The sequence below is a fragment of the Mustelus asterias genome, chromosome 7 (assembly GCF_964213995.1).
Source record: "Mustelus asterias chromosome 7, sMusAst1.hap1.1, whole genome shotgun sequence".
NCBI classification, from domain to species: domain Eukaryota; kingdom Metazoa; phylum Chordata; class Chondrichthyes; order Carcharhiniformes; family Triakidae; genus Mustelus; species Mustelus asterias.
In genome coordinates this window covers 11491743-11517861 of record NC_135807.1, presented here as the reverse complement: position 1 = coordinate 11517861, position 26119 = coordinate 11491743, and the positions used below count along the sequence as shown (strand labels likewise).

The 26119-nt window shown below is 46.4% G+C and overlaps 1 protein-coding gene across 1 annotated transcript in view; it reads right to left on the bottom strand.

Annotated features, from left to right (window-relative positions):
- The window catches only part of LOC144496035 (cadherin-7-like), a 174268-nt gene that overhangs the window by 115963 nt on the left and 32186 nt on the right, over window positions 1-26119 (bottom strand). The window contains exons 4-5 of the mRNA XM_078216988.1: window positions 25737-25806; window positions 20750-20938 (exon numbers count right to left, since the gene is read on the bottom strand). Of these exons, the coding sequence (XP_078073114.1) occupies window positions 20750-20938; window positions 25737-25806 (259 nt within the window). The remainder of the gene's footprint in view (window positions 1-20749; window positions 20939-25736; window positions 25807-26119) is intronic.

Here is a 26119-nt window from a genome sequence, read left to right as displayed (position 1 = left end):
TGGCTACCAGAAACACACAACAGGGGGAAGATGTTTCTCAGTCTGCTAATCCTCAGACGGTCTCTCCTATCCATCCCCACCCAATCTGATACTGATTTTCTGATGGTTGGTTGATTATTTCCTCTCACTCATGGCAGATGCAGCACAAAGACCCACTGGTGTAAGCGGTGGGAAAGATTTAAGGTTTTCTTCGCAGTGAGTTGACAGGGAATGATGAGAATAATTACCTTGCACCATTTATATCTGTTATAGTGATTGGTCGCAATGTCTCATCTATCTTAGACAATAGATTTATTGATTGCGACAAAGAGGATTCAGTGAAGCACCTCCAGCATGAAGGTTAGTTCGCAGAGAGTATTGATATTGGGTATGTACTCAAATTGGCAGGATGTGTCTCATGGTGTCCTGGGCTTTTGCTTTCCACTGTTGTGGTAAATGGCTCATACGAAGGAACAAGAGCTGTACACCGGGTGAGTTGCACAGTGGTGGGAGCAGGAAGGTTCAACAGGGCATTGATAGATCAAGTAAGTGGGTGGCACAGTGGCACAATGGTTAGTGCTGCTGCCTCAGAGCGCCAGGGACCCGGGTTCAATTCTAGCCTCGGGTGTGTGTCTGTGTGGAATTTGCACATTCTCCCCCGTGTCTTTCCTCCGGGCGCTCTGGTTTCCTCCCACAGCCCAAAGATGTGCAGGTTGGGTAGATTGGCAATGCTAAATTGCCCCTTAGAGTCCAAAGGTGTGTACGTTAGGTGGATTGGCCATGCTAAATTTTCCCTTAGTGTCCAAAGACATGCAGGCTAGGTGAATTGGCAATGCTATATTGCCCCTTAGTGTCCAAAGATGTATAGGTTAAGGGAATTAACCATGGTCAATGCGTGGGGTTACAGGGATAGGTTGGGTGATATGCCCTTTCGAGAGTTGGTGCAGACTTGATGGGCTGAATGGCCTCCTACTGCACTGTAGGGATTCTAAGATTCTGTCGTTGGCTTTGACATAGTAAAACATCTTGAAGTATTTCACAGGAGAACAAACAGTCAAAATATTTGTCACTGAACCACCTGAGGAGCAATTCGGACAGGTGACCAAACGTTTGGTTAAAGAGATGATTCTGTAGGTGAGTATTAAACAAAGCGAGGGAGATGCCGAGGCTTAGGGAGCGGATTTCAGAGAAACGCAAGATTACGGTGCCATCATTGGTAGGGGGCGGCGGGCGGGGGGGGGGGGGGGGGGGGGGGCGGCGGTGGGGGTCGGTGGGAGAGGTCGTCTTCGTGGAAATAGGTGACCCCACTGCTGGATGGAACCATAAAATCTCATCCAGTGTATGCTAGCGAGTACAGGACTGATGGATGGATGGAATTTGCTGCAAGTTCGGATATAAGTTGATATAAAACCTTGGGTAGAGCGGCGAAAATGTAAATGTTCATGTATATATATGTATATTTATATTAGATATTTATATTTACATTAGACAAGCTATAGGAATATATTAGCTAGCTATAGAAAAGATGTTATGAAACTGGAGAGAGTGCAGAATAGATATTGCCAGGACTCAAGGGATTGAGTTATAGCGGGAGATTGGACAGATTGGACTTTTTTCTTTGGAGCACAGGAGACTGAGGGGTGATCTTATTTGGTTTGATTTGATTTATTATTGTCACGTGTATTATCATACAGTGAAACGCATTGTTTCTTGCGCGCTATACAGACAAAGCATACTTTTCATAGAGAAGGAAACGAGAGAGTGTAGAATGTAGTGTTACAGTCATAGCTAGGGTGTGGAGAAAGATCAACTTAATGCAAAATAGGTCCATTCAAAAATCTGATGGCAGCAGGGAAGATCGAGGTGTATAAGATCATGAGAGGCATGGATAGGGTGAATGCACTCAGTCTTTTTTCCCAGGGTTGGGGAATCGAGAACTGGAGGGCGTAGGTTTAAGTTAAGAGAGGAAATAATTAATGGGAACCTAAGGAGAAACTTTTCTTACACAGAGGGTGGTACGATGTGCAATGAGCTGGCGGAAGTGGTCGAAGCAGGTTCTGTGACAACATTTAAAAGGCATTTGGACGGATACATGGGTCGGAAAGGTTCAGAGGGATATGGGCCAAATGCAGGCAAATGGGCTTAGATGGGCTTTTTGGTCGGCATGGACCAGTTTGGGCCAAAGGGCCTGGGTTCATGTCATAGATTCTATGATTCTATGATTCTAAGATCAGCAAACACAGTAAAGTACATCATGGAGTTGGAACATAGGACTCTAATGCTCTCAATAGCACAATCAGCAAACTTACTCAGTATGTCATAAAAAACCCATCCTAATATATTATTTTTATTATGTTTCCGGTGTCAGATAATGGCAGAAATATGTGTTGCCGTGAGAAAAATGGCATTTTTATTAATTCTGGTGAGATGCCTTGAGTGGTTCCCACACCAAAATTGCTATTCCAGTTTTTATGAAAGGGATGATGTTGTGAATTAATTAAAACGTAGCCTTTAGTGACATTGCTATGATTCAGCGGCAATAATTATTTTTCTTCAGTGCAAAGGCTTTTTTAATTAAGACTCGTTGATGCACCATGACATTAATCATGGACAAAAAAAACTCTCAATGCAATGTTAAAAATATTTAGTCAAGTATTACAAAATTATCTGCTTGTTTACACCTAGCTACTTGCATTTTACAAAACAATTTCACTTTTGGAATTGTTTTCTCAATATTCCGTGTTAATATTGGCTTTGCAATTCTCAGTTTACCACTCTGCTCAATCTAATCATGGCTCCTCCCTCTGCGACTGGATCCTTGACTTCTGAACCCACAGACCGCAGTCCGTAAGGAAAGGCAACAACACCTCCTCCACGATCATCCTCAACACCGATGCTCCACAAGGCTATGCCCTCAGTCCCCTACTATACTCCTTATACACCTATGTCTGTGCGGCCAAATTCCCCTCCAACTCAATCTTCATGTTTTCTGATGACACCACCATAGTGGGTCGGATCTCAAACAATGATGAGACACAGGGCAGGAAAGAGAGAGAATTTGGTGCAACGACAATAATCTCTCCCTCAATGTCAACAAAACGAAGGTGATTGTCATCGACTTCAGGATGTGTAGAGGAGAACATGTCCCTGTCTACATCAATGGGAATGAAATAGAAATGGTCGAGAGCTTCAAGTTTTTAGGTGTCCAGATCACCAACAACCTGTCCTGGTCCCTCCATGTGAACGCCGCAGTTAAGAAAGCCCACCAATGCCGCGACTTTCTCAAGAGACAAAGGAAATTTGGCATGTTCACTGCGACTCTCTCCAACTTCTGCAGATGCAGCATAGAAAGCATTCTTTCCTGTTGTATCACAGCTTGGTATGGCTCCTGCTCTGTCCATGACCGCAAGAAACTACAAAGCGTCGTGAATGAAACCCAGTCCATCACTCAAACCAGCCTCCCATCGATTGACTCTGTCTATACTTCCTGCTGCCTCGGAAAAGCAGCCAGCATTATCAAGGACCCCACGCACCCCGGACATACTGTCTTCCATCTTCTCCCATCGGGAAAAAGATATAAAAGTTTACGATCACGTACCAACCGACTCAAAAGCAGCTTCTTCCCTGCTGCCATCAGACTTTTGAATGGACCTACCTCACATTAAGTTGATCTTTCTCTACACCCTAGCTATGATTGTAAGACGATATTCTGCACTCTCTCCCGTCCTTCTCTATGAATGGTATGCTTTGTATGGTGTGCAAGAAGCAGTATTTTTCACTTTATACAAATACATGTGACAGTCAGTAAATCAAATCAAATCAAATCCTTTTATTCCTTCAATTTCTTTCAAATATATTGACTTAGAATCATAGGTTATGAGGCGGGATTTTACGGCCACACTTGTCCTGAAACAGTAAAATCCCCCTGGAGGTCAACGGACCTTTCTATGGTCCGTCCCTCGCCTGCTGCGAATCCTGTGGCGGGTGGGATGATACAATTCCGGCCATGGAGTCATAGAGCAACACAGCACAAAAACAGGCCCTTCGGCCCAACTGGTCCATGCCGACCATGGCGCCCTCCCAGCTAGTCCCAATTGCCCGCATTTGGCCCATATCCCTCTCATCCTTTCGCATCCATGTACTTATCCGAATGCTTTTTAAAGCATTCGGATAAGTACCTGCCTCTACCACCTCCTCTGGCAGCTCATTCCATACACGCACCACCCACTGCGTGAAGAAGTTGTCTCTCAGGTCCCTTTTAAATCTTCCACCTCTCACCTTAACCCAATGCCCTCTAGTTTTCAACCCCCCCTACCCTGGGAAAATCTTGTGCCACTTCACATCAGTATTTATACAACTTCTGCATTTTCTATAAAAATTCCGTCCTTTCCAGTGAAGAGCATTAATCCCTTTGGCCTGACGTTATACCATGGGACACCAAGTTATCAATGCTGGCTGTGAAGTTGCTTGCAAACCGTTTGAAATTCCTCTCTCCATTATTTTAGTGGGCCCATTAACCCAATACTTTAACACAGGGGAGTTGTAGGTGAGTATATTAATCATTTGCAGTCTTATACCCTACAGCAAGATTTCCCAGCATTTGAAGTTTCTCTTTTATTAAGTTAATTTATTATTCCTTATTTTAGCACACAGTATGATACAGAAAGCAGTTAGAGGGTAGGAAATCTAAACTCTTCATGGGCTGGATCTTACAAGCACAAAATTGGGCACACGCACACTGCACCACCACTCCGCCTCCTCAGTGCACCCATCAGGCTGTGCTTACATAAACTACAGTGTGATGGCCTGGGTCAGCAATCCAACGGTGGCACAGTGGTTAGCACTGCCGTCTCACAGCTCCTAAGACCCAGGTTCGATTCCCGGCTTGGGTCATTGCCTGTGCGGAGCCTGCACATTCTCCGTGTCTGCGTGGGTTTCCTCCGGGTGCTCTAGTTTCCTCCCACAGTCCGAAAGACGTGCTGGTTAGGTGGATTGACCATGCTAAATTCTCCCTCAGTGTGCCCGAACAGGTGCCGGAGTGTGGCGACTCGGGGATTTTCACAGTAATTTCATTGCAGTGTTAATGTAAGCCTACTTGTGACACTAATGAATAAACTTTATAAATGTCAATTTAGCCTCCGATATTAGCAAAGGCCAGGGAACTGGGATGCCTCTCCGCCATTTTGAAATAACTACTCAACCACCACTGAGCTTGTTAAAGAGCCAATTGTGCACAGTTTTTTGTTTCACTGTCTGCTCTATTTTCCAGGTATTGGATGGGAAGAGGTTTGGGAGTTCCATTATGCCGGGTCTGAGGAAGTGGCAGAAGGGACAGAAGAAAAGACTTGCCAACGGAACCCTGGCTGCATGTGGAAGCTGAGAGTGCTGCTGGAGTGCTAGGATTTGGGTCCTTTCTAAAACAATTCGATAAAGTCTCTCATAACAGACTACTATGTAAAGTTAAAATACATGGGATTGCAGGTATTGTCTTGAGATGGATAGAAAGCTGGTTAGCAAATAGGAAGCAAAGAGCTGGCAAAAATAGGTCTTTTTCTGGTTGACAATCAGTGACTAGTGGGTTCCGCAGGGATCTGTGCTGGGACCTCAACTATTCAAATTATATATGAATGATTTGGAAGAGGAAACTAAATGTATTATCTCCAAATTTGCAGATGATACAAAGTTGGGTGGGAGGGTGAGCTGTGAGGAGGATGCAGAGATGCTTCAACGTGATTTGGACAAGCTGAGTGTGTGGACATCTGCATGGCAGATGCAGAGTAATGTGGATAAATGTGAGGTTATCCACTTTGGTAGCAATAATGGGAAGGCAGATTATTACTTGAATGGGTGTAAGTTGAGAGATACTCAGTGAGACCTTGGAGTCCTCGTGCATCAGTCGTTGAAAGCAAGCCAGCAGGTACAGCAGGCAGTAAAGAAGGCAAATGGTATATTGGCCTGCATTGTGAGAAGATTTGAGTATAGAGATAGGGATGTTTTGCTGCAGTTTTATAGGGCATTGGTGAGGCCACCACCTGAAGTATTGTGTACGGTTTTGGTGTCCTTATCTGAGGAAGGATGTCCTTGCTATAGAGTGAATACAGCGAAGGTTTACTAGGCTGATTCCTGGGATGGCAGGTCTGTCATATGAGGAGAGACTAAGTCGGTTAGGATTCTATTCACTGGAGTTTAGAAGAGTGAGAGGGGATCTCATAGAAACTTATAAAATTCTAACAGGGTTAGACAGTGTAGATTCAGAAAGAATGTTCCCGATGGTGGGGGAGTCCAGAACTAGGGGGTCATAGTTTGAGGATAAGGGGCAAACCTTTTAGAACTGAGGTGAGGAGAAATTTCTTCACCCAGAGGGTGGTGAATGTGTGGAATTCATGACCGCAGAAAGTAGTTGAGGCCAAAATTTTGTGTGATTTCAAGAAGAAATTAGATACAGCTCTTGGGGCTAAAGGGATCAAGGGATAAGGGGGGAAGGAGGGATCAGGATATTGAATTCGATGATCAGCCATGATCAAAATGAATGGTGGAGCAGGCTTGAAGGGCCGAATGGCCTCCTCCTGCTTCTAGTTTCTATGTTTCTATTTGTTCAGTTTGGAGCTTGCAGTAAGAAGTAAGGAGAGACTGCGAGCCTTTAAATTGGTGGCCGTGACCGACTTCCTCTTCACGGTGTAAACTCTCTCCCATGTAGGACCATGTAGGAGCTGAAGCACACGATTAGAATCACAGAATCCCTGCAGGCGGCCATTCAGCCCATCGAGCCTGCACTGGCAACAATCCCACCCAGGCCCTTTCCCCGTAATCCCATGTATTTACCCCACTAATCCCCCTGACACTAAGGGGCAATTTATCATGGCCAATCAGCCTATCCCGCACATACTTGGACTGTGGGAGGAAACCCGAGCACCCGGAGGAAACCCACGCAGACACGGGGAGAATGTGCAAACTTGACACAGACAGTCACCCAAGGCCAAACTTGAACCCGGGTCCCTGGAGTTTTGTGGCAGCAGTACTAACCATAATGCCACCATACCACCACCACTCTGGCCCCCCCTATATGGAGCAAAGCCGCATTTGTGTCACTAATTTACTGTCTTCCTAATTGATTGGTTGTCTGAGATTTAATTCGCGAGGGTGAGTTTGCAGCGGCTGGAAGGAGGGAACCGCTCACTTTCTGGTCCACCTCACCCAACCCATCGTAAAACCCAGCCCATGTGATTGAGAGAGTGGTACTGCCCTGTGAGTGGCTGCTATAGAGCAGGCAGCAGAACACCCAGAGAGTATCACCATTGAATCCTGTGCAGGGGAGACAGTGGCGTAGTGGTATTATCACTGTAATCCTCGGGTAATGCTCGGCAGATGCTGAAACTTGAATGTGAATCTTAAATGTGGCTGAGTTCCCTAAGCTTCATCTTGTCTGACTGGGGAAGGTATCAGTGAATCCTGATCAGTCAAGCTTCTTAAGAGCTCATGGCTTGTGAAGCCTCAGCAGGAGCCTTTGAAGGATGACTTCAAAATGCTTTCCCACGTCTCTCTTGCTATTGTATGCCCTCCCACTCACCCACGAAGGCCCCTCATGTTCTCCATGCCAACCCATGCTCTCCCTCCATGGCCCCTTATTCCTTCCATTCCAACTCATAGCCCTTCTATGCCCATTCACACTGTATACACTCTCTTTGCCTCAATGAACATATCATACTGGCACGTGTGGAACTTTCATAGCTTTCTTTAAATAAAACTGCTGTTAGTACAACCCTATAAAAGTGTCAATCAGCCAGACCTATCAAGTATTTGCTTCTTGGAAGTACAGCAGAGAGGGAGAGATTCGCGAGAGGAGTGCTGCGGGTAAGCGCTTTTATTTTTTAACTTACTTTTTCGCGGGTTTTTTAAAAAAATATCTAAACCCGGAAGTGGTCGCGCAGGGAGGTCTGGGAGAGAGAGATTTTTTAAAAGTTACTCACCTCAGTGAATCGGCCTCATTGCTTCTTGGAAGTACAGCAGAGAGGGAGAGATTCGCGAGAGGAGTGCTGCGGGTAAGCGCTTTTATTTTTTAACTTACTTTTTCGCGGGTTTTTTAAAAAATATCTAAACCCGGAAGTGGTCGCGCAGGGAGGTCTGGGAGAGAGAGATTTTTTTTTTCCCCAATAATTTGGAACAGAGAGGAATCCCGATACTCTACACTTGTAGAGTATCCCACCCTCCCTCCTCCTCTAACCTAAAAAAAAAGACCCAGTGAGAGCAGGGCTTTGGAGAAAACAGGAGGAGGAAAGGTAAGTTTAAAATTTTCATTCACTTTTTTTTTTCCCTGTGTGTTTAAAAGGGCAATTATGAGTGTGAGGCCAGTATGTTGTTCCCAATGTAGGATGTGGGAGGTCCTGGAGGCTCCTAGCCTCCCGGACGACCATATCTGTGCTGGGTGTGTTGAGCTGCGGTTCCTAAGGGACCATGTTAGGGAACTGGAATTGCAGCTCGAGGACCTTCGCCGGGTTAGGGATAGTGAGGAGGTCATTGACAGGAGCTATCGGCAGGTGGTCACACCGGGACCACGGGAGGAGGGTAACTGGGTAACAGTGAGGAAGGAGAAAGCTCGGTTGATGGTGAGCACCCCGGTGGATGTGCCCCTTAATAATAAGTACTCCTGTCTGAGTACTACTGGGGAGGACAGCCCACCTGGGGGAAGCAGCGGTGGCAGTGTCTCTGGAGCTGAGCCTGGCCCAGTAGTGCAAAAGGGTAAGGAAAGGAGGGTAGTGCTAATTGGGGACTCTACGGTGAGGGGGTCAGATAGGCGTTTTTGCGGACACAGACGGGACTCTCGGATGGTGGTTTGCCTCCCTGGTGCAGGGGTCCGGGATGTCTCTGGTCGAGTCCCAGAAATCCTGAAGGGGGAGGGAGAGGAGCCGAAGGTCGTGATGCATATAGGTACTGCTGACATAGGTAGGAAGAGGGAAGGGGTCATGAAAAGAGAATATAGGGAGTTAGGTAGACAGCTGAGAAAGAGGAATGCAAAGGTAGTAATCTCGGGATTGCTGCCTGTGCCGCGGGAGAGTGAGAACAGGAATCGGTGGAGAATGAATGCGTGGCTGAGGGACTGGAGCAAGGGACAAGGATTTGGGTACTTGGATCATTGGGACCTCTTTTGGGGCAGGTGTGACCTGTTTAAAAAAGACGGGTGGCACTTGAATCCCAGGGGGACCAATATCCTGGCGGGAAGGTTGGCTAAGGCTACTGGAGAGACTTTAAACTAGAAAGGTTGGGGGGAGGGAATCGAAATGAGGGGACTGAGAGCGAGGAGGTTAGCTCGCAAATAGATAAGGAATGTAGACAGGGTAAGAGGGAGGTTAGACGAGTGATGGAGAAGGGAAGTGCTCAGGCTGAAGGTCTGAGATGTGTCTATTTCAATGCCAGGAGTGTAGTGAATAAAGTGGATGAGCTTAGAGCGTGGATTGCTGCTTCGAATTGTGATGTGGTGGCCATTACGGAGACTTGGATGTCTCAGGGACAGGACTGGGTGCTTCAGGTGCCGGGTTTTAGATGTTTCAGGAAGGACAGGGAGGGAGGCAAGAGAGGGGGGGGAGTGGCACTGTTGATCAGGGATAGTGTCACGGCTGTAGAGAAGGTGGACGCCGTGGAGGGATTGACTACGGAGTCTCTGTGGGTGGAGGTTAGGAACAGGAAGGGGTCGGTAACTTTGCTGGGTGTTTTCTATAGGCCGCCCAATAGTAACAGAGATGTTGAGGAGCAGATGGGGAAACAGATCCTGGAGAGATGTAGGAATAACAGAGTTGTCGTGATGGGAGATTTTAATTTCCCAACCATAGATTGGAATATCCCTAGGGCTAGGGGTTTGGATGGAGAGGAGTTTGTTAGGTGTGTCCAGGAGAGTTTCCTGACACAGTATGTGGATAAGCCTACTAGAGGAGAGGCTGTACTTGATCTGGTGCTGGCTAATGAACCTGGACAGGTGGAGGATCTCTCGGTGGGTGAGCATCTTGGGGATAGCGATCATAATTCTATCTCCTTCACGATAGCATTGGAAAGAGATAGGATCAGGCAGGCTAGGAAAGTGTTTCTCTGGAGTAAAGGGAAATACAGTGTCATCAGGGAGGAAATTAGACGGGTAAATTGGAAGGAGGCATTCTTGGGGAAAAGTACCGAAGGAAAGTGGAGGATTTTCAAGGAATGTTTGTCTGGAGCTCTGCATGACAACGTTCCGATGAGACAGTGGGGTGTTGGTAGGGTACGGGAACCGTGGTGCACGAAGGTTGTGATAAACCTGGTGAATAAGAAAAGAGAGGCGTACAGAAGGTTCAGAGAGCTAGGAGGTGTTAAGGATTTAGAGGAGTATACGGGATGTAGGAAGGAGCTTAAGAAGGAAATTAGGAGAGCGAGAAGGGGTCATGAGAAGACCTTGGCGGGTAAGATTAAGGAGAATCCCAAGGCTTTCTACAAATATGTCAAGAGTAAAAGGATGAGATGTGAAGGCATAGGACCCTTAAAAGGTGAAGGGGGAAAAGTTTGTGCGGAACCGTTAGAAATGGTGGAGGTGCTTAATGAATACTTTACCTTGGTATTCACGGTGGAAAGGGATCTGGGTGGTTGTACTGCTGGTTTGCGGTGGACAGAAAGGATCGAGCATGTGGACATAAAGAAAGAGGATGTGTTGGAACTATTGAATGGCATCAAGGTTGGTAAGTCGCCGGGACCGGATGGGATGTACCCCAGGTTACTGTGGGAGGCGAGGGAGGAGATTGCGGAGCCTTTGGCGATGATCTTTGCATCGTCGATGGAGACGGGAGAGGTTCCGGAGGACTGGAGGATTGCAGATGTGGTCCCTATATTCAAGAAAGGGAACAGGGACAGCCCGGGAAATTACCGACCGGTGAGTCTAACCTCAGTGGTTGGTAAGTTGATGGAGAGGATCCTGAGAGACAGGATTTATGATCATCTAGAGAAGTTTAGTATGATCAAAAGTAGTCAGCACGGCTTTGTCAAGGGCAGGTCGTGCCTTACGAGCCTGGTTGAGTTCTTTGAAAATGTGACCAAACACATTGACGAAGGAAGAGCGGTGGATGTGGTCTATATGGACTTCAGCAAGGCGTTCGATAAGGTCCCCCATGCAAGACTTCTTGAGAAAGTGAGAGGGCATGGGATCCAAGGGGCTGTTGCCTTGTGGATCCAGAACTGGCTTGCCTGCAGAAGGCAGAGAGTGGCTGTGGAGGGGTCTTTCTCTGCATGGAGGTCAGTGACCAGTGGAGTGCCCCAGGGATCTGTTCTGGGACCCTTGCTGTTTGTCATTTTCATAAATGACCTGGATGAGGAAGTGGAGGGATGGGTTGGTAAGTTTGCTGACGACACCAAGGTAGGTGGTGTTGTGGATAGTTTGGAGGGATGTCAGAAGTTGCAGCGAGACATAGATAGAATGCAAGACTGGGCGGAGAAGTGGCAGATGGACTTCAACCCGGATAAGTGTGTAGTGATCCACTTTGGCAGATCCAATGGGATGAAGCAGCAGTATAATATGAAGGGTACCATTCTTAGCAGTGTAGAGGATCAGAAGGACCTTGGGGTCCGGGTCCATAGGACTCTTAAATCGGCCTCGCAGGTGGAGGATGCGGTCAAGAAGGCGTACGGCGTACTGGCCTTCATTAATCGAGGGATTGAGTTTAGGAGTCGGGAGATAATGCTGCAGCTTTATAGGACCCTGGTTAGACCCCACTTGGAGTACTGCGCGCAGTTCTGGTCACCTCATTACAGGAAAGATGTTGAAGCCATTGAAAGGGTGCAGAGGAGATTTACAAGGATGTTGCCTGGATTGGGGGGCATGCCTTATGAGGATAGGTTGAGGGAGCTTGGTCTCTTCTCCCTGGAGAGACGAAGGATGAGAGGTGACCTGATAGAGGTTTACAAGATGTTGAGAGGTCTGGATAGGGTAGACTCTCAGAGGCTATTTCCAAGGGCTGAAATGGTTGCTACAAGAGGACACAGGTTTAAGGTGCTGGGGGGTAGGTACAGAGGAGATGTCAGGGGTAAGTTTTTCACTCAGAGGGTGGTGGGTGAGTGGAATCGGCTGACGTCGGTGGTGGTGGAGGCAAACTCGTTGGGGTCTTTTAAGAGACTTCTGGATGAGTACATGGGATTTAATGGGATTGACGGCTATAGATAGGCCTGGAGGTAGGGATGTGATCGGCACAACTTGTGGGCCGAAGGGCCTGTTTGTGCTGTGGCTTTCTATGTTCTAAGTATCAAAAGCACTTGACAGCTGCTTATCTTGTGGAAATAAACAATAAATCATTAAATAAATAGATCTAAGTGAAAATGCTATCAATCAAGCAATGTTTTGCCTTGCGTGCAGCTGTTTCGGCAAAGTAATGGATGCCTGAGTTCGCAATCAATAATGCATAAAGGGGCTTAGCCAAGTAAATATATATCCCCACCCAACATCACTAATAAACAGATTCTTCTTCATTATTATATACAAAATGAAAAAGAAATCCAATGCATTCACTCACGCGAGATCTGCTTGTGTGTATAAAATACCATTGTATATATAACATGCTCTTACATTCTACACTTAACGTCATAGAGTTATAGAGGCTTACAGCATGGAAACAGGTCCTTCAGCCCAACTTATCCGTGCCACCCCTTTTTTTAACGACTAAGCTAGTCCCAATTACTCGTGTTTGGCCCATATCCCTCTATACCCATCTTACTCAAGGAACTGTCTAAATGCTTTTTAAAAGACAAAATTGTACCTGCCTCTACTATTACCTCTGGCAGCTTGTTCCAGACACTCACCACCCTCTGTGTGAAACAAATGCCCCTCTGGATCCCTTTGTATGGTGCTGGTGAGGCCACACCTGGAGTACTGTGTACAGTTTTGGTCTCCTTACTTGAGAAAGGATATACTGGCACTGGAGGGGGTGCAGAGGGAATTCACTAGGTTGATTCTGGAGTTGAGAGGGTTGGCTTATGAGGAGAGACTGAGTAGACTGGGTCTATACTCACTGGAATTCAGAAGAATGAGAGGAGACATAATACAAAAAATATAAGATTATGAAGGGAATAGATAAGATAGAAGCAGGGAGGTTGTTTCCACTGGTAGATGAAACTAGAACTAGGGGCATGGCCTCAAAATAAGGGGGAGCAGATTTAGGACTGAGTTGAGGAGGAGCTTCTTCACCCAAAGGGTTGTGAATCTGTGGAATTCCCTGCCGAGTGAAGCAGTTGAGGCTACCTCATTGAATGTTTTTAAGGCAAGGGTTGATACATTTTTGAACAGTAAAGGATTTAAGGGTAATGGTGAGCGGGCGGATATGTGGAGCTGAGTCCACGAAAAGATCAGCCATGATCTTATAGAATGGCAGAGCAGGCTCGAGGGGCCAGGTGGCCTACTCCTGCTCTTAGTTCTTATGTTCTTATGCATTTTTCCCCCTCTCCATCTTAAACCTATATCTTCTAGTTTTAGACTCCCCTATCTTTGAGAAAAGATGTTGACTATCTAGTTGATTTATGCCCCTCATTATTTTCTAGTTCACGATAAGACCACCCCTAAGCCTCCTGTGCTCCAGAGAAAAAAGTCCCAGTCTATCCAGCCTCTTCTTATAACTCAAACTTGCATCTGCTCTCGGAACATGACACCTGGCAGCTTGAGAAAGGTGGGATTTGTATCCCATCAGGCACTCCCAATCTATGAAACACGGAATCTGTGCGATGAACAAAGTGACCTATGGGAAATTCATTCATCAGTGGATGCACTGGTAGCTATCTGCAATGAGTGTCTGGAACAAGCTGCCAGAGGTAATACTAAAGGTGGGTACAATTCTGTCTTTCAAAAAGCAGTTAGACAGTTACATGGGTAAGGTGGGTATAGAGGGATATGGGCCAAACACAGGCAATTGGGACTAGCTTTGGGGTTAAAAAAAAGGGCAGCATGGACAAGTTGGGCCGAAGGGCCTGTTTCCATGCTGTAAACCACTATGACTCTATGACTCTATATAATCTGGGTAAATCCCAGAGGATTAGAAAATTGCCAATATTCAAAAAGAGAGGGAGATAAAAAAGCAGCTAATTATAGGCCAGATGCCTTAAATTCTGTTATTGGGAAAATGTTAGAGTCCATTATAAATGATATAATAGCAGATAATTTAGAAATATATAATATGATAATCAAATAGAGTCAGCATGGCTTCATGAAGAGGAACTCTTCCCGAACAAATTTGTTAGAATTATTTGAGGTGGTAATGAGCAGGAAAGATAAAGGGGAACCAGTAGATGTAAAATACTTAGATTTCAAAAAAATGTTCATTAAGGCAGCACACAAAAGGCTATTTAATAAGATAAGGGCCTATGATATTGGGGTAGTATACTAGAATGGATGGAGGATTGGCTAACTGATAGAAGACAGAGCGTTGGGAAGAGAGGTGCATTTTCAGGATGACAACCCGTAACTAGTGAAGTGCCACAGGGATCAGTGCTGGGGCCACAATGATTTACAATATATATTATTGACTTGAATGAGGGAAGTGAATGTACAATTGCCAGGTTTGTGGATAGGTGAGAAGGTAAGTGGTGAGGATGACACAAAAGGAGTTGACAGAGGGATATAGACTGGTTAGGTAAAATTATGCACTTTGGTAGGAAGAATAAAGGAGCTGAATATTATTTAAATGGAGAGAGACTGCAGAAAGCTGCAGCACGGGGGGATTTGGGGGTTTTCACAGATAAAACACAAAAAGCCAGCATAAAGTTCAGCAAGTAAGAGGGAAGGCAATTGGAATGTTGACCTTTATTTCAAAGCGAATGGAGTATAAAAATAGGGAAGTCTTGCTGAAACTATACAAGGCACGAGTCAGACCACACCTGGAATACTGTGAACAGTTTTGGTCCCCTTATCTACATATGGGCACTGGAGGGAGTCCAGAGAAGGTTCATTGGTTGATCCCGATATACAGGGACTTATGAGGGCAGAAGTTGAGTTGGTTGGGAATGCACTCATTGGAATTGAGAAGAATGAAAGACAACCTTATTGAGACACATCAGATTCTCAGGGGACTTGACAGGATAGATGCTGAGAGGTTATTTCCCCTTGTGGGAGAGTCAAGGACCAGAGGGCATAATCTCAGAGTCAGGGGGACACCCATTTAAGACAGAGGTGAGGAGGAATTTCTTCCATCAGAGGGTTGTGAATCTGTGGAATTTACCGCAGAGGGCTGTAGAGGCTGGGTGATTAAGTATGTTCAAGGCTGAGAAAGACAAAATTTTAATCATTAAGGGAATCAAGGGTAATGGGGATAAGGCAGGAAAGTGGAGTTGAGGATTATCACATCAGATCAGCCATGATCTCATTGAATGGCAGAGCAGATTCGATGGGCTGAAAGGCCTACCTCTGCTCCTATCATGATCTTCTGGTCTTCGAATCCCCCCACGGCAGATGGTGAAATTTGAATTCAATAAAAAATATCTGGAATTAAGAATCTACTGATGACCATGAAATCATTGTCGATTATTGGAAAAACCCATCTGGTTCACTAATGTCTTTTAGGGAAGGAAATCTGCTGTTCTTACCTAGTCTGGCCTCCATGTGACTCCAGAGCCACAGCAATGTGGTGACTCTCAACTGCTCTCAGGCAACTAGGGATGGGCAATAAATGTTGGCCAGCCAGCGACGCCCATGTGCCATGAATGAATAATAAAAGAAAATAAGGGATTATTTTAATTTGACTCTCCAGGCCCTGGGGTGCGATGGATTGACAGATTCACAACCCTTCTAACATTTCTCCCGGCTGACTGGAATGGGGGGTGAGTGTGAAACCAGATCTTGCCAGTTTGCGGTTGGGCACGCTGGGTTAAAATTGCCCCCAGCGTATTCAAAGAGCAACTGGACTGCTCACACCAAGATAAGACAGTTCCCTGGCACATAGCTACTAATTTAGGTGGCCAGAAAAGGTTTTATTTAAGGCATTGCTTTTAACACAATTAGTAAAGCTTACACCTTCCCAGTTACAGTGACAATGTTTTCTATTTCAGATCTGGAGTGTTGAAGGACCATCATTATTAAGGTATCACCTACTCCATGACACGGTGGCATGGGTGTCCAATGTTCCTGTTGTACAATGTACCTCTGCAGATTTTTCAAATTATCACTATATTAAAATACCTTTATAGTCATAGAATCATACAGTGCAGAAGGAGGTTATTCAGCCCATTGAGACTGCACCAACCACAATCCCACCCAGGCCCTACACCCATAACCCCATGCATTTACCCTGCCAGTCCCCCTGACACTAAAGGGCAATTTAGCATGGCCAGTCAACCATGTGCTCACATCCTTGGACTGTGGTAAGTAACCGGAGCACCCGGAGGAAACCCATACAGACATGGGGAGAACGTACAAACTCCACACAGACAGTGACCTGGAATTGAACCAGGTTCCCTGGCGCTTTGAGGCAGCAGTGCTAACCACTGTGCCACCGTGCCACCATTAAGACGAATGCACTTCGTCCCTGAGTGGGATCAAACCACCATCCTTTCGGTTAACGACCGAACGCGCTAACCAATTGCGCCAGAGACTACATGGATTACTTGCCGATCTGAGGCCCTAGGCCCACTTTTAACTGCCCCCACCTGGCAGCAATGATTGGGTCTGGGAGGTCATTAAAATAAAATGAGCCACTTTCATCCATCTTCTCACCACGTCCAGTTTTAACTTTGAGTGAGACACCCACAGGAAGGAAGCAGCGTCCCACTTTAAAATCCAGGCCCTATCTGCAGTTTTAATTCAAGGCTTGAGGTGTGGTGGGAGGGCAGTGTTAGTTCCCCCAACAGAGCAAAGCTGCTGGGAGCTGGATCCTGGGTCACAAGAGCACAGAAGCCACGTGTGGTAGTTTTATTTCATGTGTACTGGGCTCTCCTGAACCCCAGTCTTTGGCAGAGTTGACTGTCTCCACTGCGATACCCTAGCCCAATCTCAGTCACCGCCAGAGTCCTCCCCGCTCCCCTCCTGCTTAACTGTACCCGGAAACTTTCCCAGCTTCCTGCCATAAATGTCCGCTCCTGCCTGCCTGGCCAGGACTAGCCAGGCTCAGTCACATCTCCACAGACAGCGTGTATCATCTACAAGATGCGCTGCAGCAAGTCACTAAAGATCCTTAGACAGCACCTTCCAAAACCCATGACCACTTTCATCGAGAAAGACAAGGGCAGCAGATACATGGGAGCACCACCATCTGCAAGTTCCCCTCTAAGCCACTCACCATCCTTACTTGGAAATATATCGCCATTCCTTTGCAGTCGCTGGATCAAAATCCTGGAATTCCCTCCCTAACGGCATTGTGGGTCAACCCACAGAACATGGACTGCAGCGATTCAAGAAGGAAGCTCACCACCACCTTCTCAAGAGCAACTAGGGATGGGCAATAAATGTTGGCCAGCCAGTGACACCCATGGCCCACGAATTGAATAAAAAAAATAGTTGGATGTAAGTGAGTCATGTCACTGGACAGGGCTTTCCACCCCTGTGCCAATCATGGGCTTATCAGCCCCACTCTCCCCTCAACCATTACCTAGGTTAGCACTGCTGCCTCACAGCACCAGGGACCCAGGTTCGATTCCCAGTTTGGGTCACTGTGCGGAGTTTGCATGTTCTCCCCGTGTCTGCGTGGGCTTCTTCTGGGTGCTCGGTTTCCTCCCACAGTCCGAAAGATGTGCGGGTTGATTGGCCATACTAAATTGTCCCTTAGTGTCCTAAGATGTGTAGCTTAGGACAATTAGTGGAGTAAATACATAGGGCTGTGGAGATAGGGTGGGTGTGGGCCTGGGTAAGATGCTCTGTCAGAGAGTCAGTGCAGACTCAATGGGCCGGATGGCCTCCTTCTGCACTGTAGGCATTGTATGATTCCCCTACCAACCCCCGCCCTCCCCCCATCCCCACCCTGTTACCACGCACCCAATTCCTCTCTCCCTTACCTCCTGCCCCAAATACAATTCAGCCCCTTGCATCCAAACTGAGCTAAATTTGGTCACTTTGAACCGACTGGTAAAGATCAGAATTTGTCAGCTAACCTCATAGAATCCAGTCTGTGCTTCAAATTGACTGCCCAGTTTTCGTCCCCTTGTTTGAGGAAAGGTGTCGTGGTTTGGAGGCACGTGGTTTGGTGGCAGTTCAGAGGAAGTTCACTGGATTGATCCCAGAGATGAGGGGCTTGTCGTATGAAGAGCGATTGAACAGTTGAGGCCGATACTCTCTGGAATTTAGAAGAATGAGGGGAGATCAAATTGAGGTATACATGATGATAAAAGGTATGGATAAAGTAGATGTGGAGCGGATGCTTCCTCTTGTGGGACATTCTAGGACGAGAGGTCATAGTCTTGGGATAAGGGACAGTAAATTTAAAACAGAGTTGAGGAGAGACTACTTCTCCCAAAGGGTTGTGAATCCGTGGAATTCGCTGCCCCAAAGTGCGGTGGATGCTGGGACAGTGAGTAAATTTAAGGAGGAGTTAGACAGATTTTTAATTGGTAATGGGTGGAAGGGTTATGGGGAGAAGGCAGGAAAATAGGGATGAGGAGCATATCAGCCATGATCGAATGGCGAAGCGGACTCGATGGGCCGAATGGGCTAATTCTGTTGCTATATCTTATGAACCTATGCTGGATTGACACCTAGGGCTCTGAGCTTGAAAGTAAATGGCAAAAGGGACATAGTCAACATGAGAAAAATCTTTTTTATGTAAGTCGCAGTTTAGACTGGGACTGCACGGCCTGGTAATACAGATTCCACTGTGGCCTTTGAACAGGAGTTAGATAAATGCTTGAAAGAGATAAATTGCAGAGACGGGAAAAGGGAGAACGTGGGGCAAACTGGATTGATCTTTCAAACTAGGTGGTGGAGACTCGATAGTTAAACAGTCTCCCTCCGTCAGGTATTATTCTGGGATTCTACAGCCTGAACGTTAACAATGGCAGGTTATATTGGAGTTTCAGATGGGAAATCCAGAAGTGTGAACTATAAGGAGAGGCTGGACAAACTAGGGTTGTTTTCTCTGGAGTGGTGGAAGCTGAGGGGAGATCTGATAGAAGTCTATAAAATTATGAGAGACATAGATAGGGTTGACAGTCAGAATCTTTTTCCCAGAGTTGAAATGTCTAATACTAAGGGTCATGCACTGAAGGTGAGAGAGGGAAAGTTCAAATGAGATGTAAGGGGCAAGGTTTTACACAGAGGATGGTAGGTGTCTGGAATGTGCTGCTAGGGTGATTGTGGAGGCAGATAGGTTAGGGGTATTGAAGGGGCTTTTAGATAAACACATGAATGTGCAAGGAATAGATAGATATGGACCAAGGACAAGCAGAAAGGATTACTTTAATTTGCCATCATGTTTGGCACAACATTTTGGGCTGTACTTTTCTAAGTTCTAGAAGTTAAAATGTAACGATTCCAGGATACAGATGTTTCAGGCGGGATAGAGGGGGATGTAAAAGGGGTGGGGGAGTTGCACTACTGGTTAAGGAGAATATCACAGCTGTACTGTGGGAGGACACCTCGGAGGACTCATACAGTGAGGCAATATGGGTAGAGCTCAGGAATAGGAAGGGTGTAGTCACAATGTTGGGGGTTTACTATAGGCCACTCATCCACAGCGAGAGAGAGAGGAACAGATATGTAGGCAGATTTTGGCAAGGTGTAAAAATAACTGGGTTTTTGTGGTGGGGAGATTTTAACTTCCCCGATATTGACTGGGACTCACTGAGTGCGAGGGGCGTGGATGGGGCAGAGTTTGTAAGGAGGATCCAGGAGGGCTTCTTGAAACAGTATGTAGATAGTCCAACTAGGGAAGGGGCCATACTGGACCTGGTATTGGGAAAAGAGCCCAGTCAGCTTGTCGACGTTTCAGTAGGGGAGCAGTGACCACAATTCAGTAAGCTTTAAGGTACTGATGGATAAAGAAAAGTGTAGTCCTCAAATTAGGGTGCTAAACTGGGGGAATGCTAATTACAATAATATTAGGCAGGAACTGAAGAATGTAGATTAGGGGCAGATGTTTGAGGGCAAATCAACCTCTTGCATGCGGGAGGCTTTCAAGTGTAAGTTGATAGGGATGCAGAACCGATACATTCCTGTAAGGATGAAGGACAAGTATGGCAAGTTTTGGGAACCTTGGATAACGCAAGATATTGTGAGCTTAGTCAAAGAGAACAAGGAAGCATTTGTCAAAACTAGGAGGCTGGGAACACACGAAGCAAGTGTGGAATACAAGGAAAGTAGAAAGAAACTAAAACAAGGAGTAAGGAGGGCTAAAAGACGTCACGAAAAATCATTGGCCAGCAGGATTAAGGAGGCTTTTTATACATATATGAAGAGCAAGAGGGTAGCCAGGGAGAAGGTTGGCCCATTCAAGGACAGGGGAGGGAATCTACGCATAGAGCCAGAGGGTATTAAATAGAACGAAGAACAAAGAAAATTACAGCACAGGAACAACCTGCACTGACCGTGCTGCCCAACTTAACAAAAGCCCCCTAACCTTCCGGGGACCAAATCCCTCCATTCCCATCCTATTCATGTATTTGTCAAGACGCCCCTTAAAAGTCACTATCGTATCTGCTTCCACTACTTCCGCTGGCAGCAAGTTCCCGGCACCCACCATTCTCTGTGTAAAAAATCTGCCTCGGACATCTCCTTTAAACCTTGCCCCTTGCACCTTAAACCTGTGCCCCCTAATAATTGACTCTTGGTAACTTGAGAGTACGCTCTTGAGCTTGGCCTGACTGAAATCCCCAGCCATGATGAACGAGGCCTCGGGATGTTTCGTCTCAAGGCTATTCGTTATGGGGAATATTTTGTCCAGCGTGATCTTCACACCCGCATGGGGTGGGATGTAAACTACCATCAGGATAACAGAGGTGATCTCCCGTGGAAGATAGTAGGGGCGGCATTTTAGCGTCGGGTATTCCAGGTCTGGGGAGCAGAAAGTTGCCAGTGTTGCTACGTCTAGGCACCATGAGGTGTTGATTAGGAAGCAGACCCCACCTCCCATAGCCTTGCCTGAGGCTGCTGTACAGTCCATTCGATGGATTGAGAAGCCCCTCTGGTTGTCGGGCACAGTCCGGTGAAGCAGGAGTGTGCCACGTCTCCGTGAAACAGAGTACACAGCAGTCTCTCAGTTCTCTTTGGAAAGTGAGTCTGGCTCTAAGTTTGTCTGGCTTGTTTTCCAGAGACTGGTCATTTGCACGCAGTAAGCGGGGGAGGCACACATTGTACATTATCTTACAAATATTACCAACGGGGTTCCAAGCAGTTTATTGAGTTGGGTCTTTGGCAATTCTGGTCAGTCTTGTGCAGCAAAGCCTATTTTAAGGCGAGAGTAAAGGAGAATCTTTCTGTGATAACCCCTACGAGGTCCATACAATACAATACAATCCCTGAAGTGCAGAAGGAGGCCATTCGGCCCATCAAGTCTGCACCGACCACAATCCCACCATGCCCTATTCTCATTACCCACATAATTATTCTGAAAATCTCCCTGACACTAGGCTCAATTTAGCATGGCCAATCCCCCTAACCCGCACATCTTTGGGCTGTGGGAGGTAACCAGAGCACGCGGAGGAAGCCCACACAGACACGGGGAGAACATGCAAGCTCCACACCGAGAGTGACCCGAGGCCGGAATTGAACCCGGGTCCCTGACGCTGAGAAGCAGCAGTGCTAACCACTGTGCACCTGTGCCACCTGTGGGGAATCACTGATTGATCTCCCTGTGGGAATTGTTGCGTATGAGTTCCCCTGGTAACAGGCACTGGCCTGCCCAACTGGGACTGATTACCTGAGCGATTTATAAGGCAGACCCAGGACTGGGCCTGCTGTACTGAAGTCCCAGGCAGGGATTAGAGTCATAGAGGTTTACAGCATGGAAACAGGCCCTTCGGCCCAACTTGTCCATGCCGCCCTTTTTGTAAACTCCTAAGTTAGTCCCAATTGCCCGCATTTGGCCCATATCTCTCTATAAACATCATACCCATGTAACTGTCTAAATGCTTTTTAAAAGACAAAATTGTACCTGCCTCTACTACTACCTCTGGCAACTTGTTCCAGACACTCACCACCCTCTGTGTGAAACAATTGCCCCTCTGGACATTTTTGTATCTCTCCCCTCTCACCTTAAACCTATGCCCTCTAGTTTTAGACGCCCCTACCTTTGGGAAAAGATATTGACTTTCTAGCTGATCTATGCCCCTCATTATTTTATAGACCTCTCACCCTTCAGCCTTCTATACTCCAGAGAAAAAAGTCCCAGTCTCTCCAGCATCTTCTTGTAACTCAAACCATCAAGTTCCGGTAGCATCCTAGTAAATCTCTTCTGCACACTTTCTAGTTTGATAATATCCTTTCTATGATAGGGTGACCAGAACTGTACACAGTATTCCAAGTGTGGCCTTACCAATGTCTTGTACAATTTCAACAAGAGGTCCCAACCCCTGTATTCAATGTTCTGACCAATGAAACCAAGCATGCCGAATGCCTTCTTCACCATTCTGTCCACCTATGACTCCACTTTCAAGGAGCTATGAACCTGTACCCCTCGATCTCTTTGTTCTGTAACTCTCCCCAACGCCCTACGATTAACTGAGTAAGTCCTGCCCTGGTTCAATCTACCAAAATGCATCACCTCGCATTTATCTAAATTAAACTCCATCTGCCATTCGTCAGCCCACTGACCCAATTGATCAAGATCCCGTTGCAATCCGAGATAACCTTCTTCACTGTCCACTATGCCACCAATCTTGGCGTCATCTGCAAACTGACTAACCATGCCTCCTATATTCTCATCCAAATCATTAATATAAATGACAAATAACCATCGATCCCTGAGGCACACCGCTGGTCACAGGTCTCCAGTTTGAAAATCAACTCACTACAACTACCCTCTGCCTTCTGTCATCAAGCCAGTTTTTTATCCATTTAGCTACCTCACCCTGGATCCCGTGAGATTTACCCTTATGTAACAACCGACCATGCAGCACCTTGTCAAAGGCCTTGCTAAAGTCCATGTAGACAACATCAACTGCACTGCCCTCATATACCTTCTTGGTTACCCCTTCAAAAAACTCAATCAAATTTGTGAGACATGATTTTCCACTCACAAAGCCATGCTGACTGTCCCTAATCAGTCCTTGCCTGTAAATCCTGTCTCTCAAAATACCTTCCAACAACTTACCCACCACAGATGTGAGGTTCACCGGCCTTTAAAAGGGACTTAAAAGTCCCAGTCTATCCAGCATCGTCTTGTAACTCAAACCATCAAGTTCCGGTAGCATCCTAGTAAATCTCTTCTGCACACTTTCTAGTTTAATAATATCCTTTCTATGACAGGGACTTATGAAACCAAGCATGCCGAATGCCTTCTTCACCATTCTGTCCACCTATGACTCCACTTTCAAGGAGCGATGAACCTGTACCCCTCGATCTCTTTGTTCTGTAACTCTCCCCAACGCCCCACCATTAACTGAGTAAGTCCTGCCCTGGTTCAATCTACCAAAATGCGTCACCTCGCATTTATCTAAATTAAACTCCATCTGCCATTCGTCAGCCCACTGGCCCAATTGATCAAGATTCAGGGACTTCACCGGCCCTAGTTCCCAGGCTTTTCCCTGCAGCTCTTTTTAAACAAGGGCACAACATTTGCCACCCTCCAATCTTCAGGCACCTCACCTGTGACTATCGATGATTCAAATATCTCTGCTAGCGGACCCGCAATTTCCTCCCGAGCCTCCCACAATGTCCTGGGATACACTTCATCAGGTCCTGGGGATTTATCTACCTTGATACGCTTTAAGACATCCAGCACCTCCTCCTCTGTAACATGTACACTCCTCAAGACATCGCTATTTATGTCCCCAAGTTCCCTAACATCCATGGTTTTCTCAACAGTAAATACTGATGAGAGATATTCATTAGTGTGTGTACGCCTCAGTTGTGTTTTTATTTTGCATTTTGTAATAAACTGTATCCCTTTCCAATCAGACTTGGTGAGTCATTACACTTTCCAAGATGTAATCCTGTTGTTGTCTTGAATGTAATTGTTGTATCAACAGGCTGGGAGCTGAATGCTTGAGTTGTGCTCAAAATATAGTTGCCTGAGCTACCAATAGATTTAGTTTTGAAATTTTGAGCTTGGTGCTACTGTTCTTCTTTTCTTTTGGCCCCCAGATATTGTTCATGATTACACTTTAAGCTTGGAAACATCAGAAACCATTCATGTTTAATTTTGTAATTCTGCAACTTTAATACAAAGAAGGACCAGAATGAACTTGTTCTGTGATGCGTCACACCAGTCTCTACTGCAGCTGTAACATGTGGCTCCCCTGGAACACTTATACACAGCAACTAGTTCCTAGCTGATTAATTCCTGGCACTTTACAGATATTTATAGATAACGCAACAACATACAAGTTTGGAAAAAGTTTAAAGTTTATTTATTAGTCACATGTAGGCTGACATTAACACTACAATGAAGTTACTGTGAAAATCCCCGCGTCGCCACACCCTGGCGCTTGTTCGGGTAACACTGAGGGAGAAATTAGCATGGCCAATGCACCTAACCCGTACATTTTTGGACTGTGGGAGGAAATCGGAGCACCTGGAGGAAACCCATGCAGATACAGGGAGAACGTGCAAACTCCACATGAACAGTGATCCAAGCCGGGAATCGAACCCGGGTCTCTGGAACTGTAAGGCAGCAGTGCTAACCACTGTGCTGCCCCTCACACAAGTGTCAGATTGGGTACCTAAGTTGGAGATGAGACACAGAGGAGAGATTGAAGATGGTACTAGGAGACTGTCCATTCATAGAATCATAGAATCATTCAGTGCAGAAGAGGCCCTTCGGCCCATTGAATCTGCACCGACACATGAGAAACACCTGAGCTCCCATCCAATCCCATTTACCAGCACTTGACCCATAGCCCTGAATGTTATGATGTACCAGGTGCTCATCCAGGTACTTTTTAAAGGATGTGAGGCATCCCGCCTCCACCACCCTCCCAGGCAGCGCATTCCAGACCGTCACCACCCTCTGGGTAAAAAGAGCTTTTCCTCACATCCCCCGAAATCTCTTGCCCCTCACCTTGAGCCTGTGTCCTCTTGTGACTGACCCTTCATAAATTTATTTTATTTAGTGTCGCAAGCAGGCTTACATTAATACTGCAATGAAGTTACTGTGAAAATCCCCCAGTCGCCACACACTCCAGTGTTCGGGTACACTAAGGGAGAATTTAACATGTCCAATATACCTAACCAGTCTTTCAGACTGTGGGAGGAAACCAGAGCACCCGGAGGAAACCCATGTAGACACAAGGAGAACGTGCAGACTTTGCACAGGCAGTGACCCAAGCCGGGAATTGAACCCGTGTCTCTGGCACTGTGAGGCAGCAGTGCTAACCACTGTGCCCCCCACCGTGCTGCCCTTTCAACTAAGGGGAATAGCTGCTCCCTGGCCACCCTATCCATGTCCCTCATAATCTTGTACACCTTGATATGTCGCCCCTCAGTCTTGTCTGCTCCAATGAAAAACAACCCAAGCCTATCCAACCTCTCTTCATAACTTAAATGTTCCATCCCAGGCAGCATCCTGGTGACGGATACATTCTCTGTCCAGTGTGCACTGATACTCAAAGATCTATGACAGCGAAACTAAACCTCCATTAGACAGCGATGAATTCAGACATGTTATAAGTTCACACCGGACCTGCAGACTTACATCCTGAGGTAGCTGCTTTGAGTTCTTTATCATGTCCAGCAGTTGCTGTATCAGCACAATCCTTCAGGGCCTGCAAAAGATCGAGTTTTTATACATTTCGTGAGTTAGGCCCAGAATCCCATGTATTCAAGTTTTCATGATCTAATGGACTGATTCAAGATTCAATTCCTTCAGATTTCATCCACAAAAATGGTCGTTGGCCCAGGTGGACTTTGTGGGATTCCTCCGATTGTGCTGGTCCAGAATACTTCACAAACTAATCTCATCCACGGTGGCACAGTGGTTAGCACTGCTGCCTCCCAGCTCCAGGGCCCAGGGTTCGATTCCCGGCTTGAGTCATTGTCCGTGCGGAGTCTGCACATTCTCCCCGTGTCTGCGTGGGT